Source organism: Ylistrum balloti, unplaced genomic scaffold, assembly GCF_031769215.1.
Source record: "Ylistrum balloti isolate Yb309-2 unplaced genomic scaffold, AGI_CSIRO_Ybal_v1 Utg370000, whole genome shotgun sequence".
Taxonomy (NCBI): domain Eukaryota; kingdom Metazoa; phylum Mollusca; class Bivalvia; order Pectinida; family Pectinidae; genus Ylistrum; species Ylistrum balloti.
The window spans coordinates 683,650-704,070 of record NW_026782078.1 but is presented as its reverse complement, the minus strand read 5'-3'; the positions used below and the strand labels follow the sequence as shown (position 1 = coordinate 704,070).

The 20,421-nt window shown below is 39.8% G+C and overlaps 1 protein-coding gene across 1 annotated transcript in view; it reads left to right on the top strand.

The window, feature by feature from the left end:
• The window catches only part of LOC132548055 (sodium-dependent serotonin transporter-like), a 71,274-nt gene that overhangs the window by 4,212 nt on the left and 46,641 nt on the right, over positions 1–20,421 (top strand). Inside the window, exon 2 of the mRNA XM_060211880.1 lies at positions 1,764–2,449. Coding sequence (XP_060067863.1) covers positions 1,861–2,449 — 589 coding nt within the window. The 5' untranslated portion in view covers positions 1,764–1,860. The remainder of the gene's footprint in view (positions 1–1,763; positions 2,450–20,421) is intronic.

Here is a 20,421-nt window from a genome sequence, read left to right as displayed (position 1 = left end):
GCCCTGGTCCCGTTCGCTAGCCCCGTTTACTGGCCCTGGTCTCGTTCACTAGCCCCGTTTACTGGCCCAGGTCCCGTTCGCTAGCCCCTTTAACTGGTCCTGGTCTCGTTCACTAGCCCCGTTTACTGGCTCTGGTCTCGTTCACTAGCCCCGTTTACTGGCTCTGGTCCCGTTAGCTAGCCCCTTTTACTGGCCCTGGTCCCGTTCACTAGCCCCGTTTTCTGGTCCTGGTCCCGTTCATTAACCCCGTTCGCTGTATTTGATTTCATGATAGGCTAATCTTGCATGAAAGTTACGGTAAGGATATGTTATTTTACACATCAATAATTACTTTGATATCTTAATATCCGCGTAGGGTTTTATTTATGTATGATTACTTAAATCTAACATTTTTATTGTGTTATTGGTGCTTTGTTCGCTCCAGACACCATAATATAAAATATTTTAGCTATTCCCAACCGTGATATAGAATATCAAACAAATATTCGGCAGCAAGTAATACAATCCTCAATACAGCAGGGTGTGGATGCCACATATATACTGTAGATAATAGTTCGAGTCCTAAAGGCGTTCCATTTGTGATCTTTCTTGGGATCTAATTGGTGCATTAGAAATAATATTATCTGAAACAGGAATTCTTACATACGTTTGAAAGTTGTGGTCTCGTGGGGTAAGTCAGATATACAGGTGTATCCGATATATAGACCGGTAGAGGTGACCTTACCAACAGGTCAATATGTACCAGATAAAGGTACGTATATCCCAACACATAGTGTGGATCTTAGGTCGATATTTACGTATATTAACGACCTAACACCTAACAATCACTGTTTAGTTCAATCACCGCATGTTGTCAGTATTGTGTAAATTAATAGGAAACCTGCAGGAGACTTTCGAAAGGCGTACATCTACCTGTATTTATGTGAATAACCTCATAGTTTTCTATTCAATATCTCAACCGATAAGAAAATATTTTGTAAGAATGATAATTTCTTTGTGATGATTTGACGTAGAATGTTTACAAACATCGGTAGTTAATCCGGGACAATGTTCAGGTATATTGTTTGATGTCTCACTCCTACATGATGTATACCGTACCCCCGGGGAAGTATGTAGGTCAGAAAAACTGGTCAGAAAAGTCTCACCACAGTCAGCTTGAAGGTCAGAGAAAGAACGTCATAACATAGCTCTTAAAACGCTTTAGTTATCAGAGCAGTGAAATGTTGCTGAGCACTAGTGATTATATATGTACCGAGAAGGCGGTTGTAGATATGTAAAGAAGTTGATGATATATCTCACTAAGTACACTAGACTTTATAGCAATATAAGTACGTCATGCTGGTATGGTCCCGTCAGAGCAGGGGTGACGGTATTCAAAAATACTCATTATATAATCTCAGTGAGAAACATTCACGATTACATAACCTAAAGGAATTCTTGTTTTTAAATTAATATCGTATTTTAAGTGTTGGTGTAATATTTCAACAACTGATATCTTTATTTATATTTGATGGTGATATGTTTTTTACATCAAAATTCTTCACCAATCTGTAGAGCTGGGATAGAACGGTCACGTGTAGGCCTGAGCCGTGTGAACGCCTGGAGCATGGTGATCACTAGGTCATATCAACGATAACCCCCTCCCTACAATCTAACTTATAAAACGATGTTTATGTCCTAGGTACACTGGTTAAGAGTGCGAAAACGCACTTATTATAAAACTAAAACAGATTAAAATTATTTGTCATTTCCTTTCTTTTCAGGTGATCGCCGCGGTCGGTGACCTAGGAGTCCTTACCAACAGTGATGAACAGCGAACCTCAGATTTAGAGTTAGTAAAGGGAGAAAACTCGTCCAAAAATGTCTCGACCAATCAAAGGCAGTAGAGACCAGTCCATTCATCATATGTACGATAATACGGCGTTCACTATTAGTTATCCTTTCATTGAAAACGGTGATGGTAGTAGTGAGAGCCGGGCACAGCAGGATCTAGAACTTGCAGTCGTGACAGGACAGCCATGGCAAGACTCTTCCTCCCCACCCACGGGCGCTGAAGGGAGGGGCTCACTATATCTTAATGTAAATAACAAAAATGATAAAGTTCGGGAAAACGCGCCTCCGTTTAGTGTCAATGTAGCTACAGAGGAAGGGAATTGTTTCAACCTAAAATCTTCCCCCGGGGATTCTCTCACCCCAGGGTCAACCTTAGAGAGCAACATGTCTCTTAGTACACCATTTCTGACCCCTAACGGCAGGGACGGAGTGAATGAAAAAACTACAAGTTCACAGGAAGACTTGGAAAAGAATGGAAAGTTAGAAGGGGGAAAGGAGCACCCCGAAAGAGAAACTTGGGGAAAAAAGGTGGATTTTCTACTCTCTGTGATCGGATTTGCCGTGGATCTTGGAAATGTGTGGAGATTTCCGTATATATGTTACAAAAACGGCGGAGGTAAGTTTTCACTTGTGTTTTTGCCTTTTGTAATATTGTGCTATATATATGCGTGTGTGGTGAATATGTTTGATACAGAGTTTGACAAGCGTAAACAGTACATCTATAAAGTGTATGTGACACAGAGTACATACAGACGTTAGACAAATACTGTTGTAGCCCAGGGCCACACGACAGTAGTGTAAATCATACTTATAACATACACGATCTCCTGACAACAAGAGAATTTGTAATTCAGTGACAGATATCGAAATGTACGGCGGTCCGTCGGATCGATAGTCACGTTTACTGTGCGTTAAACAAGCAGTGCTACACGGGCGAAAAACAAACCAGATTGTCTTGTGTTTTATTCAGCTTTTATATGTAAAACCCTCCCCAGTATTCTCTACACGTACCGAGACAGATGCTGCTGTGCTCACACTCTCTAGCTAATTCTAAACTCGCTTCTTAGTCGGTGATACCAGAAATATCGTACATAACTAAAGCTTTGTTATGTGATCTGATTTTCTTTGTACGAACAGTGATTACGGATGGTTGTGATATGTAGGCATATATGTCGTGACGTTTTGCTGACAAAAAAAGAAAAAAAAAAGGAAAAAAAGTCAAGGCCACGTACAAATTCTTCCAATAATTCATATGATTGTGATTTCGGTGTTTCGTTTACATGTAGCTGAGTTTAACCACGGTGTAATGTTATTTTGGAACAGATTCAAGCTTTAAACATACAAAAATGTAAATAAACGTATTACCTGGCCGATTTAGATACGGTCGTTTTAACTTTTCTATATAATACCAGCTTTAATAATCTACTCAAGAGTTTTCACGGCTGAACAGATAAAGCTATTTATTGGGCTCTATGTATTTTGAATTGAAAAGTAATGAAAAACTATATGCCTTCCCGTTTATAAGTGTCAATTGTAGCGGCTGTAACCTATTTCTGAAGTAAACGCCCTCTGTAAAGCGTAATCTGCTTTCAGTTCTGAAATAATTGTCCTCTATAGGTAGTCAGCTATTAACTGCTGAAGTGATTGTCCTCTGTAGCGGCCGTAACTCTAGTTAAACTACTCCAGTTTTACTTCTGAAGTAAGACCCTCTGTAGCGGCCGTAGCTCTAGTTTTACTTCTGAAGTAAGACCCTCTGTAGTGGCCGTAACTCTAGTTTTACTTCTGAAGTAAGACCCACTATAGTGGCCGTAACTCTAGTTAAACTGCTCCAGTTATACTTCTGAAGTAAGACCCTCTGTAGCGGCCGTAGCTCTAGATTTACTTCTGAAGTAAGACCCTCTGTAGCGGCCGTAGCTCTAGATTTACTTCTGAAGTAAGACCCTCTGTAGCGGCCGTAGCTCTAGATTTACTTCTGAAGTAAAACCCTCTGTAGCGGCCGTAGCTCTAGATTTACTTCTGAAGTAAAACCCTCTGTAGCGGCCGTAGCTGTAGATTTACTTCTGAAGTAAGACCTTCTGTAGCGGCCGTAGCTCTAGTTTTACTTCTGAAGTAAGACCTTCTGTAGCGGCCGTAGCTCTAGTTTTACTTCTGAAGTAAAACCCTCTGTAGCGGCCGTAGCTGTAGATTTACTTCTGAAGTAAGACCCTCTGTAGCGGCCGTAGCTCTAGTTTTACTTCTGAAGTAAGACCCTCTGTAGCGGCCGTAGCTCTAGTTTTACTTCTGAAGTAAGACCCTCTGTAGTGGCCGTAACTCTAGTTTTACTTCTGAAGTAAGACCCACTATAGTGGCCGTAACTCTAGTTAAACTTCTCCAGTTATACTTCTGAAGTAAGACCCTCTGTAGCGGCCGTAGCTCTAGATTTACTTCTGAAGTAAGACCTTCTGTAGCGGCCGTAGCTCTAGTTTTACTTCTGAAGTAAAACCCTCTGTAGCGGCCGTAGCTCTAGATTTACTTCTGAAGTAAGACCCTCTGTAGCGGCCGTAGCTCTAGTTTTACTTCTGAAGTAAAACCCTCTTTAGCGGCCGTAGCTCTAGTTTTACTTCTGAAGTAAGACCTTCTGTAGCGGCCGTAGCTCTAGATTTACTTCTGAAGTAAGACCCTCTGTAGCGGCCGTAGCTCTAGTTTTACTTCTGAAGTAAGACCCTCTGTAGCGGCCGTAGCTCCAGATTTACTTCTGAAGTAAGACCCTCTATAGAGGCCGTAGCTCTAGTTTTACTTCTGAAGTAAGACCCTCTGTAGCGGCCGTAGCTCTAGTTTTACTTCTGAAGTAAAACCCTCTGTTGCGGCCGTAGTCTACTCTTCTGATGTGAGCGTCCTCTATAGAGGCCGCAGTAGTTTGCCCTTACTTTTGAAGAAAACATCTTCTGTAGCGGCCGCAGTTTCTTCTTACTTCTGAAGTAAGTATCCTCTGTACCGACCGTAGTCTACTTTTACTTCAATAGAAAGCGTCCTTTCTGATAGTCATGCTATACCACTGAAGTAATGAAGTGGCCGTAGAATAATCTTACTTCAAATGACCTATGTTGAGGCCATACTTTACTTTTACTTATGAAGTAAGCGTCCTGCATTGAGGCATTACTCTATTCTTATTTCCGATGTAAGTGTCCTACGCAGAGGCCACATCCTACTCTTTCTTCTGAATTAAGCGTCCTGTGTAGCGACCACACTCTACCCTTACTACTGAAGTAAGTGTCCTGTGTAGCGCCCACACTCTACCCTTACTGCTGAAGTAAGTGTCCTGTGTAGCGCCCACACTCTACCTTACTGCTGAAGTGAGAGTCCTGTGTAGCGCCCACACTAACCTTACTGCTGAAGTAAGCGTCTTGTGTAGCGACCACACTCTACCCTTACTGCTGAAGTAAGCGTCCTGTGTAGAGACCACACTCTACCCTTACTGCTGAAGTAAGTGTCCTGTGTAGCGCCCACACTCTACCCTTACTGCTGAAGTGAGGGTCCTGTGTAGCGCCCACACTAACCTTACTGCTGAAGTAAGCGTCTTGTGTAGCGACCACACTCTAACCTTACTGCTGAAGTAAGCGTCCTGTGTAGTGATCACACTCTAACCTTACTGCTGAAGTAAGCGTCCTGTGTAGCGCCCACACTCTACCCTTACTGCTGAAGTGAGGGTCCTGTGTAGCGCCCACACTAACCTTACTGCTGAAGTGAGAGTCCTGTGTAGCGATCACACTCTAACCTTACTGCTGAAGTAAGCGTCCTGTGTAGCGCCCACACTCTACCCTTACTGCTGAAGTGAGGGTCCTGTGTAGCGCCCACACTCTACCCTTACTGCTGAAGTGAGGGTCCTGTGTAGCGCCCACACTAACCTTACTGCTGAAGTAAGCGTCCTGTGTAGCGCCCACACTCTACCCTTACTGCTGAAGTGAGGGTCCTGTGTAGCGCCCACACTAACCTTACTGCTGAAGTAAGCGTCTTGTGTAGCGACCACACTCTACCCTTACTGCTGAAGTACATGCAAGTGTCCTCTATAACGATCGTAGTCGACTCTCACGTCTGATGTCAGTATAGCGGCTACAGTTTTCCCTTATTCAAGAAGTATAGATCCTCTAACGCGACCGGTACCTACTCTCAATTTTGAAGCAATCTAAAGTGGATGTCGCTTGCATAAGAGACATGCGCAAAAGCTTTAGCGGAGTTTGCTTACTGTGTACAAAATAGAAATAAATTTCTATGAAGGTTCAAGCCGTTAGTGTTTGTTCTAGAGTTATTATAATCTTTTTCGTTCATTTCCTGTCTGATTAGAATTAAACCTTGTGTCTACTAGAATGTGGATAGAATAGAGGTTTTCGTCATGAAGAGTGCACTATGGCCTGTTTATGTTTGACAAACTAAGGAACAAAATGCACGATAACCGGTGCGTGTGTACCCATAGATTGATTCGACACTCAGTGATGTCAAGAAGTCAACTAAATTCTTGTTTCTGTCTAACCGAATCGATAAGAAATATTACACACAATCTGTATGTACGAAAAATCACCGTCTTATCACACTCGTCACAATAACTTACAGTGGAAGAGGGGAGGTGAAGCGAATATTCGAGGGTAGGAGCGAGAGGGCAAAAAGAGCAGGGAAGGAGGGCTAGGGAATAAGGGGAAATTAAGGATTGAAAACGAAAGATGACGGAGAAAAATATGAGGAGAACAACAGGTAAGGGTAGGAAAAACGAGAAGGGACGAACGGCGAATGAGAAGGAGGGAGGCAGATGGAGCGGACAAAAATAGAGGAAGGTTAAGGGAGGGGAGGGAAGGAAAGTGAGGAGTTGGGAGGGGATTAAGGACGTGAACAGAAAGGAAGAGGGACGGCGAAGAGAACAATGGGCGACGGGAAAAGAGGAGGACAAGTGAAAATAATGAGGAGCGTGAAGAACACAGAGGAAAAGGGACAGTGAAGAGAAGGGGGACAGTGGTGAGAAGGGGGACAGTGAGGAGAAGGGGGACAGTGAGGAGAAGGGGGACAGTGAAGAGAACGGGGACAGTGAAGAGAAGAGGGACAGTGAAGAGAAGGGGGACAGTGAGGAGAAGGGGGACAGTGTAGAGAAGGGGGACAGTGAAGAGAACGGGGACAGGGAAAGAGAAGGGGGACAGTGAAGAGAAGAGGGACAGTGAAGAGAAGGGGGACAGTGAGGAGAAGGGGGACAGTGAAGAGAAGGGGGACAGTGAAGAGAACGGGGACAGGGAAAGAGAAGGGGGACAGGGAAAGAGAAGGGGGGACAGTGAAGAGAAGGGGGGACAGTGAAGAGAAGGGGGGACAGTGAAGAGAACGGGGACAGGGAAAGAGAAGGGGGACAGTGAAGAGAAGGGGGGACAGTGAAGAGAAGGGGGGACAGTGAAGAGAACGGGGACAGGGAAAGAGAAGGGGGGACAGTGAAGAGAACGGGGACAGGGAAAGAGAAGGGGGACAGGGAAAGAGAACGGGGACAGGGAAAGAGAAGGGGGACAGTGAAGAGAAGGGGGACAGTGAAGAGAAGGGGGACAGTGAAGAGAAGGGGGACAGTGAAGAGAAGGGGGACAGTGAAGAGAACGGGGACAGGGAAAGAGAAGGGGGACAGTGAAGAGAAGGGGGACAGTGAGGAGAAGGAGACAGTGAAGAGAAGGGGACAGTGAAGAGAACGGGGACAGGGAAAGAGAACGGGGACAGTGAAGAGAAGGGGGACAGTGAGGAGAAGGGGACAGTGAAGAGAAGGGGACAGTGAAGAGAACGGGGACAGGGAAAGAGAAGGGGGACAGGGAAAGAGAACGGGGACAGGGAAAGAGAAGGGGGACAGGGAAAGAGAAGGGGGACAGTGAAGAGAAGGGGGACAGTGAAGAGAAGGGGGACAGTGAGGAGAAGGGGGACAGTGAAGAGAAGGTGACAGTGAAGAGAACGGGGACAGGGAAAGAGAAGGGGGACAGTGAGGAGAAGGGGACAGTGAAGAGAAGGGGACAGTGAAGAGAACGGGGACAGGGAAAGAGAAGGGGGACAGGGAAAGAGAACGGGGACAGGGAAAGAGAAGGGGGACAGGGAAAGAGAAGGGGACAGTGAAGAGAAGGGGGACAGTGAAGAGAAGGGGGACAGTGAGGAGAAGGGGGACAGTGAAGAGAAGGGGGACAGTGAGGAGAAGGGGGACAGTGAAGAGAAGGGGACAGTGAAGAGAACGGGGACAGGGAAAGAGAAGGGGGACAGTGAGGAGAAGGGGACAGTGAAGAGAAGGGGACAGTGAAGAGAACGGGGACAGGGAAAGAGAAGGGGGACAGGGAAAGAGAACGGGGACAGGGAAAGAGAAGGGGGACAGGGAAAGAGAAGGGGGAGGTTGAAGATATGTTAACGTATACCGACAAAACTTTGCATATCACCTGTACCAGAAAAACTATAACTAGCACGGACTAAATTATTAATTATTGAATTATCTGTTAACCTTTTCTGACACAACTGTCTTTACCTAGTCTGATAAAACAATCTTAACTTACACTGACAAAGCTAGTTTTTGATCTGTACTGACAAAACTATGCTAACCTACATGTATACTGACAAAACTATGCTAACCTACATGTATTCTGACAAAACTATGCTAACCTACATGTATTCTGACAAAACTATGCTAACCTACATGTATTCTGACAAAACTATGCTAACCTACATGTATTCTGACAAAACTATGCTAACCTACATGTATTCTGAGAAAACTATGCTAACCTACATGTATACTGACAAAACTATGCTAACCTACATGTATACTGACAAAACTATGCTAACCTACATGTATTCTGACAAAACTATGCTAACCTACATGTATTCTGACAAAACTATGCTAACCTACATGTATTCTGAGAAAACTATGCTAACCTACATGTATTCTGACAAAACTATGCTAACCTACATGTATTCTGACAAAACTATGCTAACCTACATGTATACTGACAAAACTATGCTAACCTACATGTATTCTGACAAAACTATGCTAACCTACATGTATTCTGACAAAACTATGCTAACCTACATGTATACTGACAAAACTATGCTAACCTACATGTATTCTGACAAAACTATGCTAACCTACATGTATTCTGACAAAACTATGCTAACCTACATGTATTCTGACAAAACTACCTGAACCGTTATTTAAAAAAAAAAAAAAAAAAAAGCCATTTTTCACCTATTCTGACAAAACAACTTATACTGCTAAAATGATCTTTTAACCTATGTTGTCAAATCTTCGTGTATCTTTACACAAAAGCGTTATAACGAAATGCACAGTTTGATTTTCCGGAGTTGTACGTAAAAGCGAATTTCTAAACGGCTTTATCAAGCGAAAAAATGTATACGTGTGTAGAAGTGACAGAAAAGCGATTATTATGTACTAGAGAATGAGAAACCAGTATCACGTGACCACCATCATTCCTGGTTTTATCTAGGGATTATAACCACATGCATCATCACCGAAATAAAGTGGTCAATTTCACACGTTACCACACGAAAGGTCAGTGTACAGATCTGATATCTCACATCGACAACCTTGTATAGACCGTTTACTGGCTCCATCTGTGAAACTGGGACGATTCACGGAATGAACGTAACCATTCACTATAATTAAAATCCCATCTTATTCCTGACACATGATAGGATTCAATGCGATTTCCCAAATGTGATATTTCATTCCGAATTCAAAAATTAATGAAATAACCCGAATTACGTATCGCATGTCATTAGTGACGTGTGACCTTCAGTAGACAGAGATAAAACTGTGCTTATAAATTGTGTCAACAATGACTATCTGTCATAGAAACCCAGACTTATAAATCGTGTCAACAGAGCAGATTCATATCTTCCATATCAACCTAGTCATAACTGTAAGTCGTTTCAACTGAGCGGGTCTACTTCTAGAATCACGTACTTATAAATGGTGTCAACTGAGCGGGTCTGCTTCTACCAAAGAATCACGGACTTATAAATGGTGTCAACAGAGCGGGTCTACTTCTACCATAGAATCACGGACTTATAAATCGTGTCAACAGAGCGGGTCTACTTCTACCATAGAAACACAAATTTATATATCGTGTCAACAGAGCGGGTCTACTTCTACCATAGAGACACGGACTTATAAATCGTGTCACCAGAGCGGGTCTACTTCTACCATAGAAACACAAATTTATATATCGTGTCAACAGAGCGGGTCTAATTCTACCATAGAAACACGGACTTATAAATCGTGTCAACAGAGCGGGTCTACTTCTACCATAGAAACTCAGATTTATATATCGTGTCAACAGAGCGGGTCTACTTCTACCATAGAAACACAGATTTATATATCGTGTCAACAGAGCGGGTCTACTTCTACCATAGAAACACAGATTTATATATCGTGTCAACAGAGCGGGTCTACTTCTACCATAGAAACACAGATTAATATATCGTGTCAACAGAGCGGGTCTACTTCTACCATAGAAACACAGATTTATATATCGTGTCAACAGAGCGGGTCTACTTCTACCATAGAAACACAGATTTATATATCGTGTCAACAGAGCAAATCTCCACCTACCATAAATACAAGACGTGTCTTCTTTAGTGACTATCAGAGAGCACTCACTGCCATTTTATAATCCATTGTCTTTCCCCACATCGTCGATGCTCAACGAAACGGAATTGAGAGGTAGACACAGAAGGAAGATAAAAGTTATTTCCGAAATGTAAGGAACAATTAGTCACCATATTTGATCATTCAATGTAGACATCAGTCACACCTCTTACACTTTACATTCAGGGCGTTAACAAAACTTTTAAAAATCAATACAATTTATATTTTCCAGTGTGTTCATAGAATTGTGTATCGAAACCAGAAAATAAAGTTCTTCAACATTTAATATTTCTAGTTGAGTTTGCAGAAATATTTCATTTTAAGCGGAATACCGGTTATTACTTCGATATCCATCACATTAATGGAATGCAGCATGCGTACGATAGCTAGGTCAACTGCGTTCGGTAGCACATGAAGGCAACAAGCTAATTTTATTACAAATGGTTACACGAACATATAAAAATCAAATACAAGTGGTGTTTGAACAAGGAAAGACACTTTATCTCACCACTCCGATCTATAGTTGTAAAACACGTGCCTATTCTACATAAAATGTGCGGCAGGCCTAAATATTCGAAAAACATAAATCTTAAAATAACTTCAAACAGATATTAATAGCTATCTGCTCTCACTAGCACGTACACTGCCATGTCCCGGGGGGATCCACACTGATTCCTCATACAGATCTTGAGTCGATAAATCGACGGTATTCTTGTATTCTCCGCACCGTTAACTTTTCACGAGTGTTAACCATTCTATTCTGTATCATCAGACACCCTATTTCCTTATTTATGTTCATAAGTCTTAAATTCAATAATTTTTAATATTTTAGTAGTTTTCCTTCCTTTACTGTGCGGGGAGATTCCTCAGCTTTTATCTAAATTTTAAAATGAAGGTTATTGACCTTTTTATCACCATTATCATGACGATAGGATCTCCTTCATTTTATATCCATCATAAACATAAATATGGACTTCCTCTCACTGTGTCTTCTCCTTCATCACGATTATCGACTATTTTTCATTTCATTTGAATAATTACATATTTGATAATAGATTATTTTTTTTTCATTTCGTTTCTATACTCATAGTCATAATTATTGGCTATCTTTGTTTAATTTTCCACCTCATGTACATTATGATCAGTTACTGACGTTTCTGTACTATTCCATATGCATTATAATTGTCAATTTTAATGTCATATTTGCATAACCTTGCTGATTATCATTTTTCATTTACATTGACCTAATTATTAGCAATATTGTGATTTTAATTTCTATATACCAGAACAATATCACATTAGTCGCCTTATTCTGTATTTGCAAAACTCAGTTGCTGCACGGATGAACAAAAGGGACTACTGTATAAAAAATTTCATCGCATGTTTTATATCAAAATATCATTGAAATTAGATTTATCATACGTTTTTTCTTTTGATATCAATGTTTTACGAAGATTGATCATATGTTTATACACACTTATATCTATACAAATACATATATCTTACATGTGCTGTGATATATAATATTATAATTATCATTTTTGTATAATTCGGTTTCCATATTTATGATTAATATTGATGATCTGTGACCCTTCCTTTTATCCCATTTCAGTATATATAATAATTGACCTTTTCCCACCGACCGCTCTAATCCCTATCCCGGATTCTTGTCCCCTCCCTTCCATACTTCTTCGTTGACATTTTTGAACATGACCAGTATCTGTTCCTGAATCCAGGTCATGGGTGATGCCCGGTGTGGTTTACTGACCTAAGGCGGTCGTGTGAGAATTAAGTGAAGTAGGTTTAAATAAATCTGCTGTAGACGTCAAAATTACAACTGAAGGTATTTTGTACGTACAATCAGATTAAAGGCTAAATATACATAACTGTAATATCAAAGGGTCCATGTAACGTTCGTCTAGATTAGGTTCATATTAATACTGTATAATGCAAGATCGTCAAATGTTTGCAGGACGTTTGCAGGACTCAAATTTCTCCGTAGAATATATAAAAACAAAAATGCGTTATAAAGCCACTCCCGGATTTAAGAAATATACACATGAAATTGTGTTTTCGCCCCTTCAGAACCTCCCCAGATTTGTTTTTTTAATAAAACTGAATAATGAGTACAGTTAGGTAAGGTACCTTTTAGTATCGTTAGTTAAAGTCCCCGTTAGTATATTTAGTTAAGGTCTCCGTTAGTATAGTTCGTTAACTTCCCCGTTAGTATAGTTAGTTAACTTCCCCGTTAGTATATAGTTAGTTAAGGTTCACGTTTGTATAATTAGTTAAAGTCCCCGCTAGTATAGTTAGTTAAGGTTCCTGTTGGTATAGTTAGTTAAGGTCCCCGCTAGTATAGTTAGTTAAGGTCTCCGTTAGTATAGTTAGTTAAGGTCCCCGTTAGTATAGTTTCTTAAGATCCAAGTCAGTATAGTTAGTTAAGGTTCCTGTTAATATAGATTGTTAAGGTCCCCGTTAGTATAAGTAGTTAAGGTCCTCGTTAGTATAGTTAGTTAAGGTCCCATTAGCTCAGTTAGTGAAGGTCTGTGTTAGTTTGGTTTGTTAAGGTCCCCGTTAGTTCAGTTAGTGAATGTCTCCGTTAGAACAGTTAGTTAAGATTTATTTAAGTACAGTTTATAAAACCCCTTTTAGCATATTCAGTTGATATCATCGTTAGTACAGTTGATTAAGATCTACATTAGTAAAGCTAATTACCATTCAGTACAGATAATGAAGGTCCACTTTCGTCAAGTATGTTACGGCCTTCGTCAGTACATTTTATTAAGATTCCCGTTAGTATATTCAAAGCTAGTTTACTTCTTTGTTAGATCATTGAGTTTAGGTCCCTGTTATTTCCGTTAGTTAAGATCCCCGTAAGCACTATTTGTTAAGGTTTACGTTTGTTCAGTTTATTAAACTCCCCGTAAGTGTAGTTAGTTAAAGTCCCCGTAAGTGTAGTTAGTTAAAGTCCCCGGTAGTGTAGTTAGTTAAAGTCCCCCGTAAGTGTAGTTAGTTAAGATCTCTGTTAGTACTGTTTGTTAAAGTCCCCGGTAGTGTAGATAGTTAAGATCTCTGTTAGTACTGTTTGTTAAAGTCCCCGTAAGTGTAGTTAGTTAAAGTCCCCGATAGTGTAGTTAGTTAGTTAAAGTCCCCGTAAGTGTAGTTAGTTAAAGTCCCCGATAGTGTAGTTAGTTAAGGTCTCTGTTAGTACTGTTTGTTAAACTCCCCGTAAGTGTAGTTAGTTAAAGTCCCCGGAAGTGTAGTTAGTTAAAGTCCCCGATAGTGTAGTTAGTTAAGGTCTCTGTTAGTACTGTTTGTTAAACTCCCCGTAAGTGTAGTTTGTTAAACTCCCCGTAAGTGTAGTTAGTTAAAGTCCTCGATAGTGTAGTTAGTTAAAGTCCTCGATAGTGTAGTTTGTTAAGGTTTTCGTTAGTTCAGTTTGTTAAGATCCCCGTTCATGCATTTAGTTAAGGTCTTTATTCAGTACAGGTATAAGGTGTCCGTTAGTAGTGTTCGTATTCTCACCTATCTACATGTAGCATTGGTTTCAGTCTTTATCAGATAGTAATTCTGTGTTGAGATGATTTAAATGTTGTCTCCTATTCTAAACCTCAAAGATTTCGATTTAATGTAGCTTTTGAGGTTACATTTCATCAATATAAGAGATTTACAGAAACACGTGTTTTGTGGTACTCTTCCACAATGAAATAGGAAGATGGTCAATGTTTAAAAAAAGATAAAAGAAAACAAAAAATATGAGATTACTAGATTGTGATGGCGCATGACACGTAACATTGGTTCTAGTGTAGCACTTGCCAGCCAGTAGACACATAAGGCGATATATGGACCCCAAGATAGTGTCAGTCAACGATACTGTATTGTCAGGCTCTAAATACCTCAACGCGGATAAGGCAGCTATGTTCTGTCGGTTATTATCACTGAATACCAGGTTATAAAACCATCATATCAACCTCATCCTGCTAAGATTAGGCAAGGGTCGTCATAGATATCGATCATACAGTAAAAACTGAAAACTTGCCTCGGCAGATATAGACTCGAAGATAGGCCAACAACACTTGTTTAAAAATGATATCATTGGTATTTCTCATAAAAAACATGTTCAAAGTTTTTAAAATGCCAAATAATTCATCTGTAAGATAGCTATCGCCTGGTGTTGTGTGTAACCTATTCTGGGGTATATCTATTTGTTGGTGTACGAAAGCATTTGTCGGGACGATACAAGATAGGTGTGATAATGGGATATCGGTGGCTGAGTGGAACAAACACAGTTTTAAATGGTGTATATAGAAATGAGAGAGAGAGAGAGAGAGAGAGAGAGAGAGAGAGAGAGAGAGAGAGAGAGAGAGAGAGAGAGAGAGAGAGAGAGAGGGGGGGGGGGGGGGGGGGGGGTAGTCACAGGTGTCGTGTAAGTTTTATGAATATGGAAACGACTTTAACATAAGAACCAAAAGGATTAACTAGATCCATGTCACTGATGTTACCTATGTCACTGATGTTACCTATGTCACTGATGTTACCTATGTCACGTAACGTTTGTGGTTCGTATTTTAGCATTGTTGTTAGCTTTAACACAGTATAGATCTGGGGTAGTTTTTTAAACGCAAATCTAATACAACATTTGAATTAGTTGTGTAATCTGTCGGTTCCCAACGGTACACATTCTTACGTTCATTATAGAGGGGCCATCAGGAAATCAGGTTATGTTCCGTTTGATTTTCAATTAGAGGACAGTGTATGTTACACATATTTGACAGACGGTCCGATGAGACCACTCAGAATAATGGTTTCTTCGCGTAGTTAATACATCCAAACGAGGAAAAAACGTTTTCGCGAACAGCTCACAGTTGTGGTTAAAGCACACAATCGAAAGAAGGCACTTTCGTGATCAGCTCACGACTGTGGTTAAAGCACACAATCGAAAGAAGGCACTTTCGTGATCAGCTCACGACTGTGGTTAAAGCACACAAACGAAAAATGTGCTTTCGTGATCAGCTTTACAGTTGTGGTTAAAGCACACAATCGAAAGAAGGGACTTCCGTGATCAGCTCACGACTGTTGTTAAAGCACACAATCGAAAGAAGGCACTTTCGTGATCAGCTCACGACTGTGGTTAAAGCACACAAACGAAAAATGTGCTTTCGTGATCAGCTTTACAGTTTTGGTTAAAGCACACAATCGAAAGAAGGCACTTTCGTGATCAGCTCACGACTGTGGTTAAAGCACACAATCGAAAGAAGGCACTTTCGTGATCAGCTCACGACTGTGGTTAAAGCACAGAAACAAAAGAAGACACTTTCGCGAACAGCTCACGACTGTGGTTAAAGCACACAAACGAAAAAATGTGCTTTCGTGATCAGCTTTACAGTTGTGGTTAAAGCACACAAACGAAAGAATGCGCTTTCGTGATCAGCTCACGACCGTGGTTAACATTTTGGGGACACATATATCACACCTTTGTATGTAAAGTAATGACAGAAGATAAAACAACTGGCACAATGTTTAAGTAACGTGTAAAACAACATCAAAGTACCGAGAAAACGGAATCATTTCAAAAGACATATTAAATACTATGGTAGAAGTTAGCACGAACGAAATTTAACCACTGACAGGAATTCGGTCACCAATGCAGCGAACTGACATCCTTAAGGCTACATGTAGCTATGTCAAGGTTGAATTGTTAAAACAGGGCCGCCACTATTGGTCTTTTTAACCAAACACACATATATCAAATCACACATTCCGTTATCAATCACATTTATTAGCTTAGTTTGAAAGCCTAAATTATCTACCAGGCATTTAAAACTTACCCAAACTTTGACGATGCGATACTTATCCGCAGATCGGTTACAATGAACTGCGGATAATATGTCTTTAAGAACGCCGGTAAAGATTATTTTATTTTTAGTAATGTATGTTTCTATGATTTATTATGTAGATTGACAGTAAACTGAAACTGTATCTAGAAACTATAATTATATAAAACAGAAATGACAAGGAGGAATGCTGAAACGGTATCTTAATCTGGAAACATATAGAACTATACGAAAGAACGGAGGTACACATGTACCTATCAACTATACCCAAAACGGTTCTCAGTACGGAGGTACACAGGTACCTATCAACTAGCCAAAAGGTTCTCAGTTATACTAAGAAATAACGAGCAAAGTAGAAAACATTTCAAATGTCTGAAAGTGTAATAGCTGCACCATATGTACACGCTTTGAAAAAAAACTTGTGACAAATGTCCGAAAAATCAGCCTCTCTTTTACTGTTACAGAGAAACCACCACGAGTACTAGAATGTAACTTTATTGAGTAATATATATAGATCTATTATGGTTGTAAATATATACTGACAAATGTCAATACACATTAAAATATCATATAGATATTAATATTGACACATAATTTGCCATAGTTCATTTCTTTGAACCTGTAAGATTTCCTTCGATGTGAATTCTGCTCTCTGATTAGCTCTCATTTTGAAATTTCTACAGTCGAGTTTTGAGCACTAGAAATTGTGCAGAAGGCAACACGCTTTTACTTTCTATGGAAAAAGCATTAACTTTCGTGCAACCGACAGAAAACTTACAACAAAGGGTTTTGATGCAGGTTGATGAAAATGATGGGGAAGTTTTGCGGTCGTCATAGTGATTTCATTGGAAAATATTCTATTTCCTTATGGGATATACAGTTGGACGTGTTTGATGCTTGTTATTTATCTGTTGGTTCCGTTGTTGTTGACCGTGTTCTCATTTGTGAACGCGACATTACTTACTTGGATTTTCATGGCTTGCGCTAGCATACCTTGTCTTTTTCTCTTTGTACTTCTTCAGGAATCTGCGTGTAAATCTTCTGTTCATATTTTAACCTGGTTTTATTGAATTTGATATGTTGGTATTTGCTCTTTTGGTTTAAACAGTGTCTTCTTTATCTAAAAAAACCTACTTTTTGAGTTTCAATCCTCTGTGTAATTCGCAGGCAAAATAATTAACTTTGAATTTCGGGTAGTATGAGGCGGAAGTTGAATGGAAGAGAAACTAAGTTCTACATTACTATTATATTATGAAGTCCTGTCACATACTGACGAGTGAGAGTCGTTACCTAGAATTCTCTGCTCGTCCCGTTCTCAGCAGCATTGGATCTTAATGGTACAGAATACGGTACTTCTCTACTGTGGCTGTGTTGAACATATAAAAAGTAAATGGCGCCTATAAAAACGCATTTTAGAACTCCTTTCATCAATTCACACGATATAGAGATGTCTGTAAAATGTCATACATACATTATCGGGGTAAAGCGACTTAAATGGTTTACGACCAAAACGTTAATCGACTTGCTGAAAAGTGTCAATTACTTCTCAAACCATTTAACGTCCTTATAACGAAATTAACACTTCATTCGATATGCATTGCACGTGCTCTTGTGCGTCCATTGACTTTGTAAATCCTGACACGGCAGGCATTGATGAACATGTCTGATCCTACATTTTTTCGTAACAAACCAGAAGCATGCTTTGGCATTGGAGTGCGGTTTTTGTGGTGAGTTTGCAGATCGATATTGTCCCCAGTATTACTGTTGCTATACCTACATAATGTACATACCTACAGATAGTAACTTATCACCTCTGGGAGGAACCTGGAGTAAAATACTCACATGGACGGACAGGTCACCTAATGCCTTTTTACGCCCTGTCAGGGAATCGAACCTTTGTCGCCTAGGTGAGAGCGTGTAAACTGCTACGTCACTCACTCGCCTCTTTATTCTATAGTTACAGATAAAATTTCTTTCTTTCGTTCTTTCAATATTTTTTTTCAAAACGCGGAAAGTTAAGAATATTCACAGCCATTAAGGGAAAGGGGAAAATTGATACGTTCCTTAAATCTTTCTGTGTTCAGAATCTTCACTCAATGTCTATACACAAAAAGTCATATTTCATGGTAAGGGCAACAGGTGGTAACCTTTGTAACAATTTTTGAATATTTCTATTAAAATCTGAGAACAGATCGATGTCTTAGAAAATGTATATTGTGTTTATTGAGATATACAATACAGTAGGTATTATAGTAGCCTGCCATTAACTGTTATAACTATACAGCTGATGTACACAGGAACGTTTTTAATTGATATGATTATACGTTCAGACTCCACACGAATAGCCTGTTTGACTGAAGTGATGATATACGAAGGGGTTAACCGACTTATTCACAAACCTGATCCCTTGTTCCAGCGAAACCTCATATTTGAGGAATTTAACACCGACGAAAGAATAGACAGCCACTGCTTTGTATCGGTATGAAGTTATAAAGTGTTTGTGACAGTTCTGTTCGCGGCAGTATGTATGAGCGCCTTTGTTACCAATACACAAAATAAAACCAGCTACAAAATAACGCCGTCATGGATATAATTCCTAAATAGGCCCCGGCTTTAAAATGGATGCATTTTCCAGTATTCACTGATGTTAAATTTTTATCTGGTTTGATAAAGGAAGACTATTGATTGTTAAGTTTGACAGCAGAGTGCGACGAAGAATTACATTTGTGTGGTGGCTCAAAAGGCTTTTGGCTTTGTCACCACGAAAGAAACGATTTTTTTTGCTTTATCAAGGATATAAGCGAATTGTGACTTGGCTCTTTAATAATACGTACCGTGATTTGTTCCGCGTAGTTGGTGCCGTAAAGAGGTAAATGATGCGTAAGGGCAAAAATAAACAACTAGCAAGTTTGTTATCGACCAAGTAAACAATTAGTTAGACCAAGTAAACAATTAGTTAGTTATCGACCAAGTAAACAACCAGTTAGTTATCGACCAAGTAAACCGCTAGTTAGTTATCGACCAAGTAAACAATTAGTTAGTTATCGACCAAGTAAACAACCAGTTAGTTATCGACCAAGTAAACCGCTAGTTAGTTATCGACCAAGTAAACCACTAGTTAGTTATAGACAAAGTAAACCACTAGTTAGTTATCGACCAAATTAACAATTAGTTAGTTATCGACCAAGTAAACAACCAGTTAGTTATCGACCAAGTAAACCACTAGCCAGTTATCGACCAAGTAAACAATTAGTTAGTTATAGACCAAGTAAACAATCAGTTAGTTATCGACCAAGTAAACCACTAGCCAGTTATCGACCAAGTAAACAATTAGTTAGTTATAGACCAAGTAAACCACTAGTTAGTTATCGACCAAGTAAACCACTAGTTAGTTATCGACCAAGTAAACCACTAGTTAGTTTTCGACCAAGTAAACCACTAGTTAGTTATCGACCAAGTAAAGCACTAGTTAGTTATCGACCAAGTAAACCACTAGTTAGTTATCGACCAAGTAAACCACTAGTTAGTTATCGACCAAGTAAACAATCAGTTAGTTATCGACCAGGTAAACCACTAGTTAGTTATCGACCAAGTAAACCACTAGTTAGTTATCGACCAAGTAAACAATTAGTTAGTTATCGACCAGGTAAACCACTAGTTAGTTATCGACCAAGTAAACCACTAGTTAGTTATCGACCAAGTAAACCACTAGTTAGTTATCGACCAAGTAAACAATTAGTTAGTTATCGACCAGGTAAACCACTAGTTAGTTATCGACCAAGTAAACCACTAGTTAGTTATCGACCAAGTAAACAACTAGTTAGTTATCGACCAAGTAAACAATCAGTTAGTTATCGACCAAGTAAACAATTAGTTAGTTATCGACCAGGTAAACCACTAGTTAGTTATCGACCAAGTAAACCACTAGTTAGTTTTCGACCAAGTAAACCACTAGTTAGTTATCGACCAAGTAAACCACTAGTTAGTTTTCGACCAAGTAAACCACTAGTTAGTTATCGACCAAGTAAAGCACTAGTTAGTTATCGACCAAGTAAACCACTAGTTAGTTATCGACCAAGTAAACCACTAGTTAGTTATCGACCAAGTAAACCACTAGTTAGT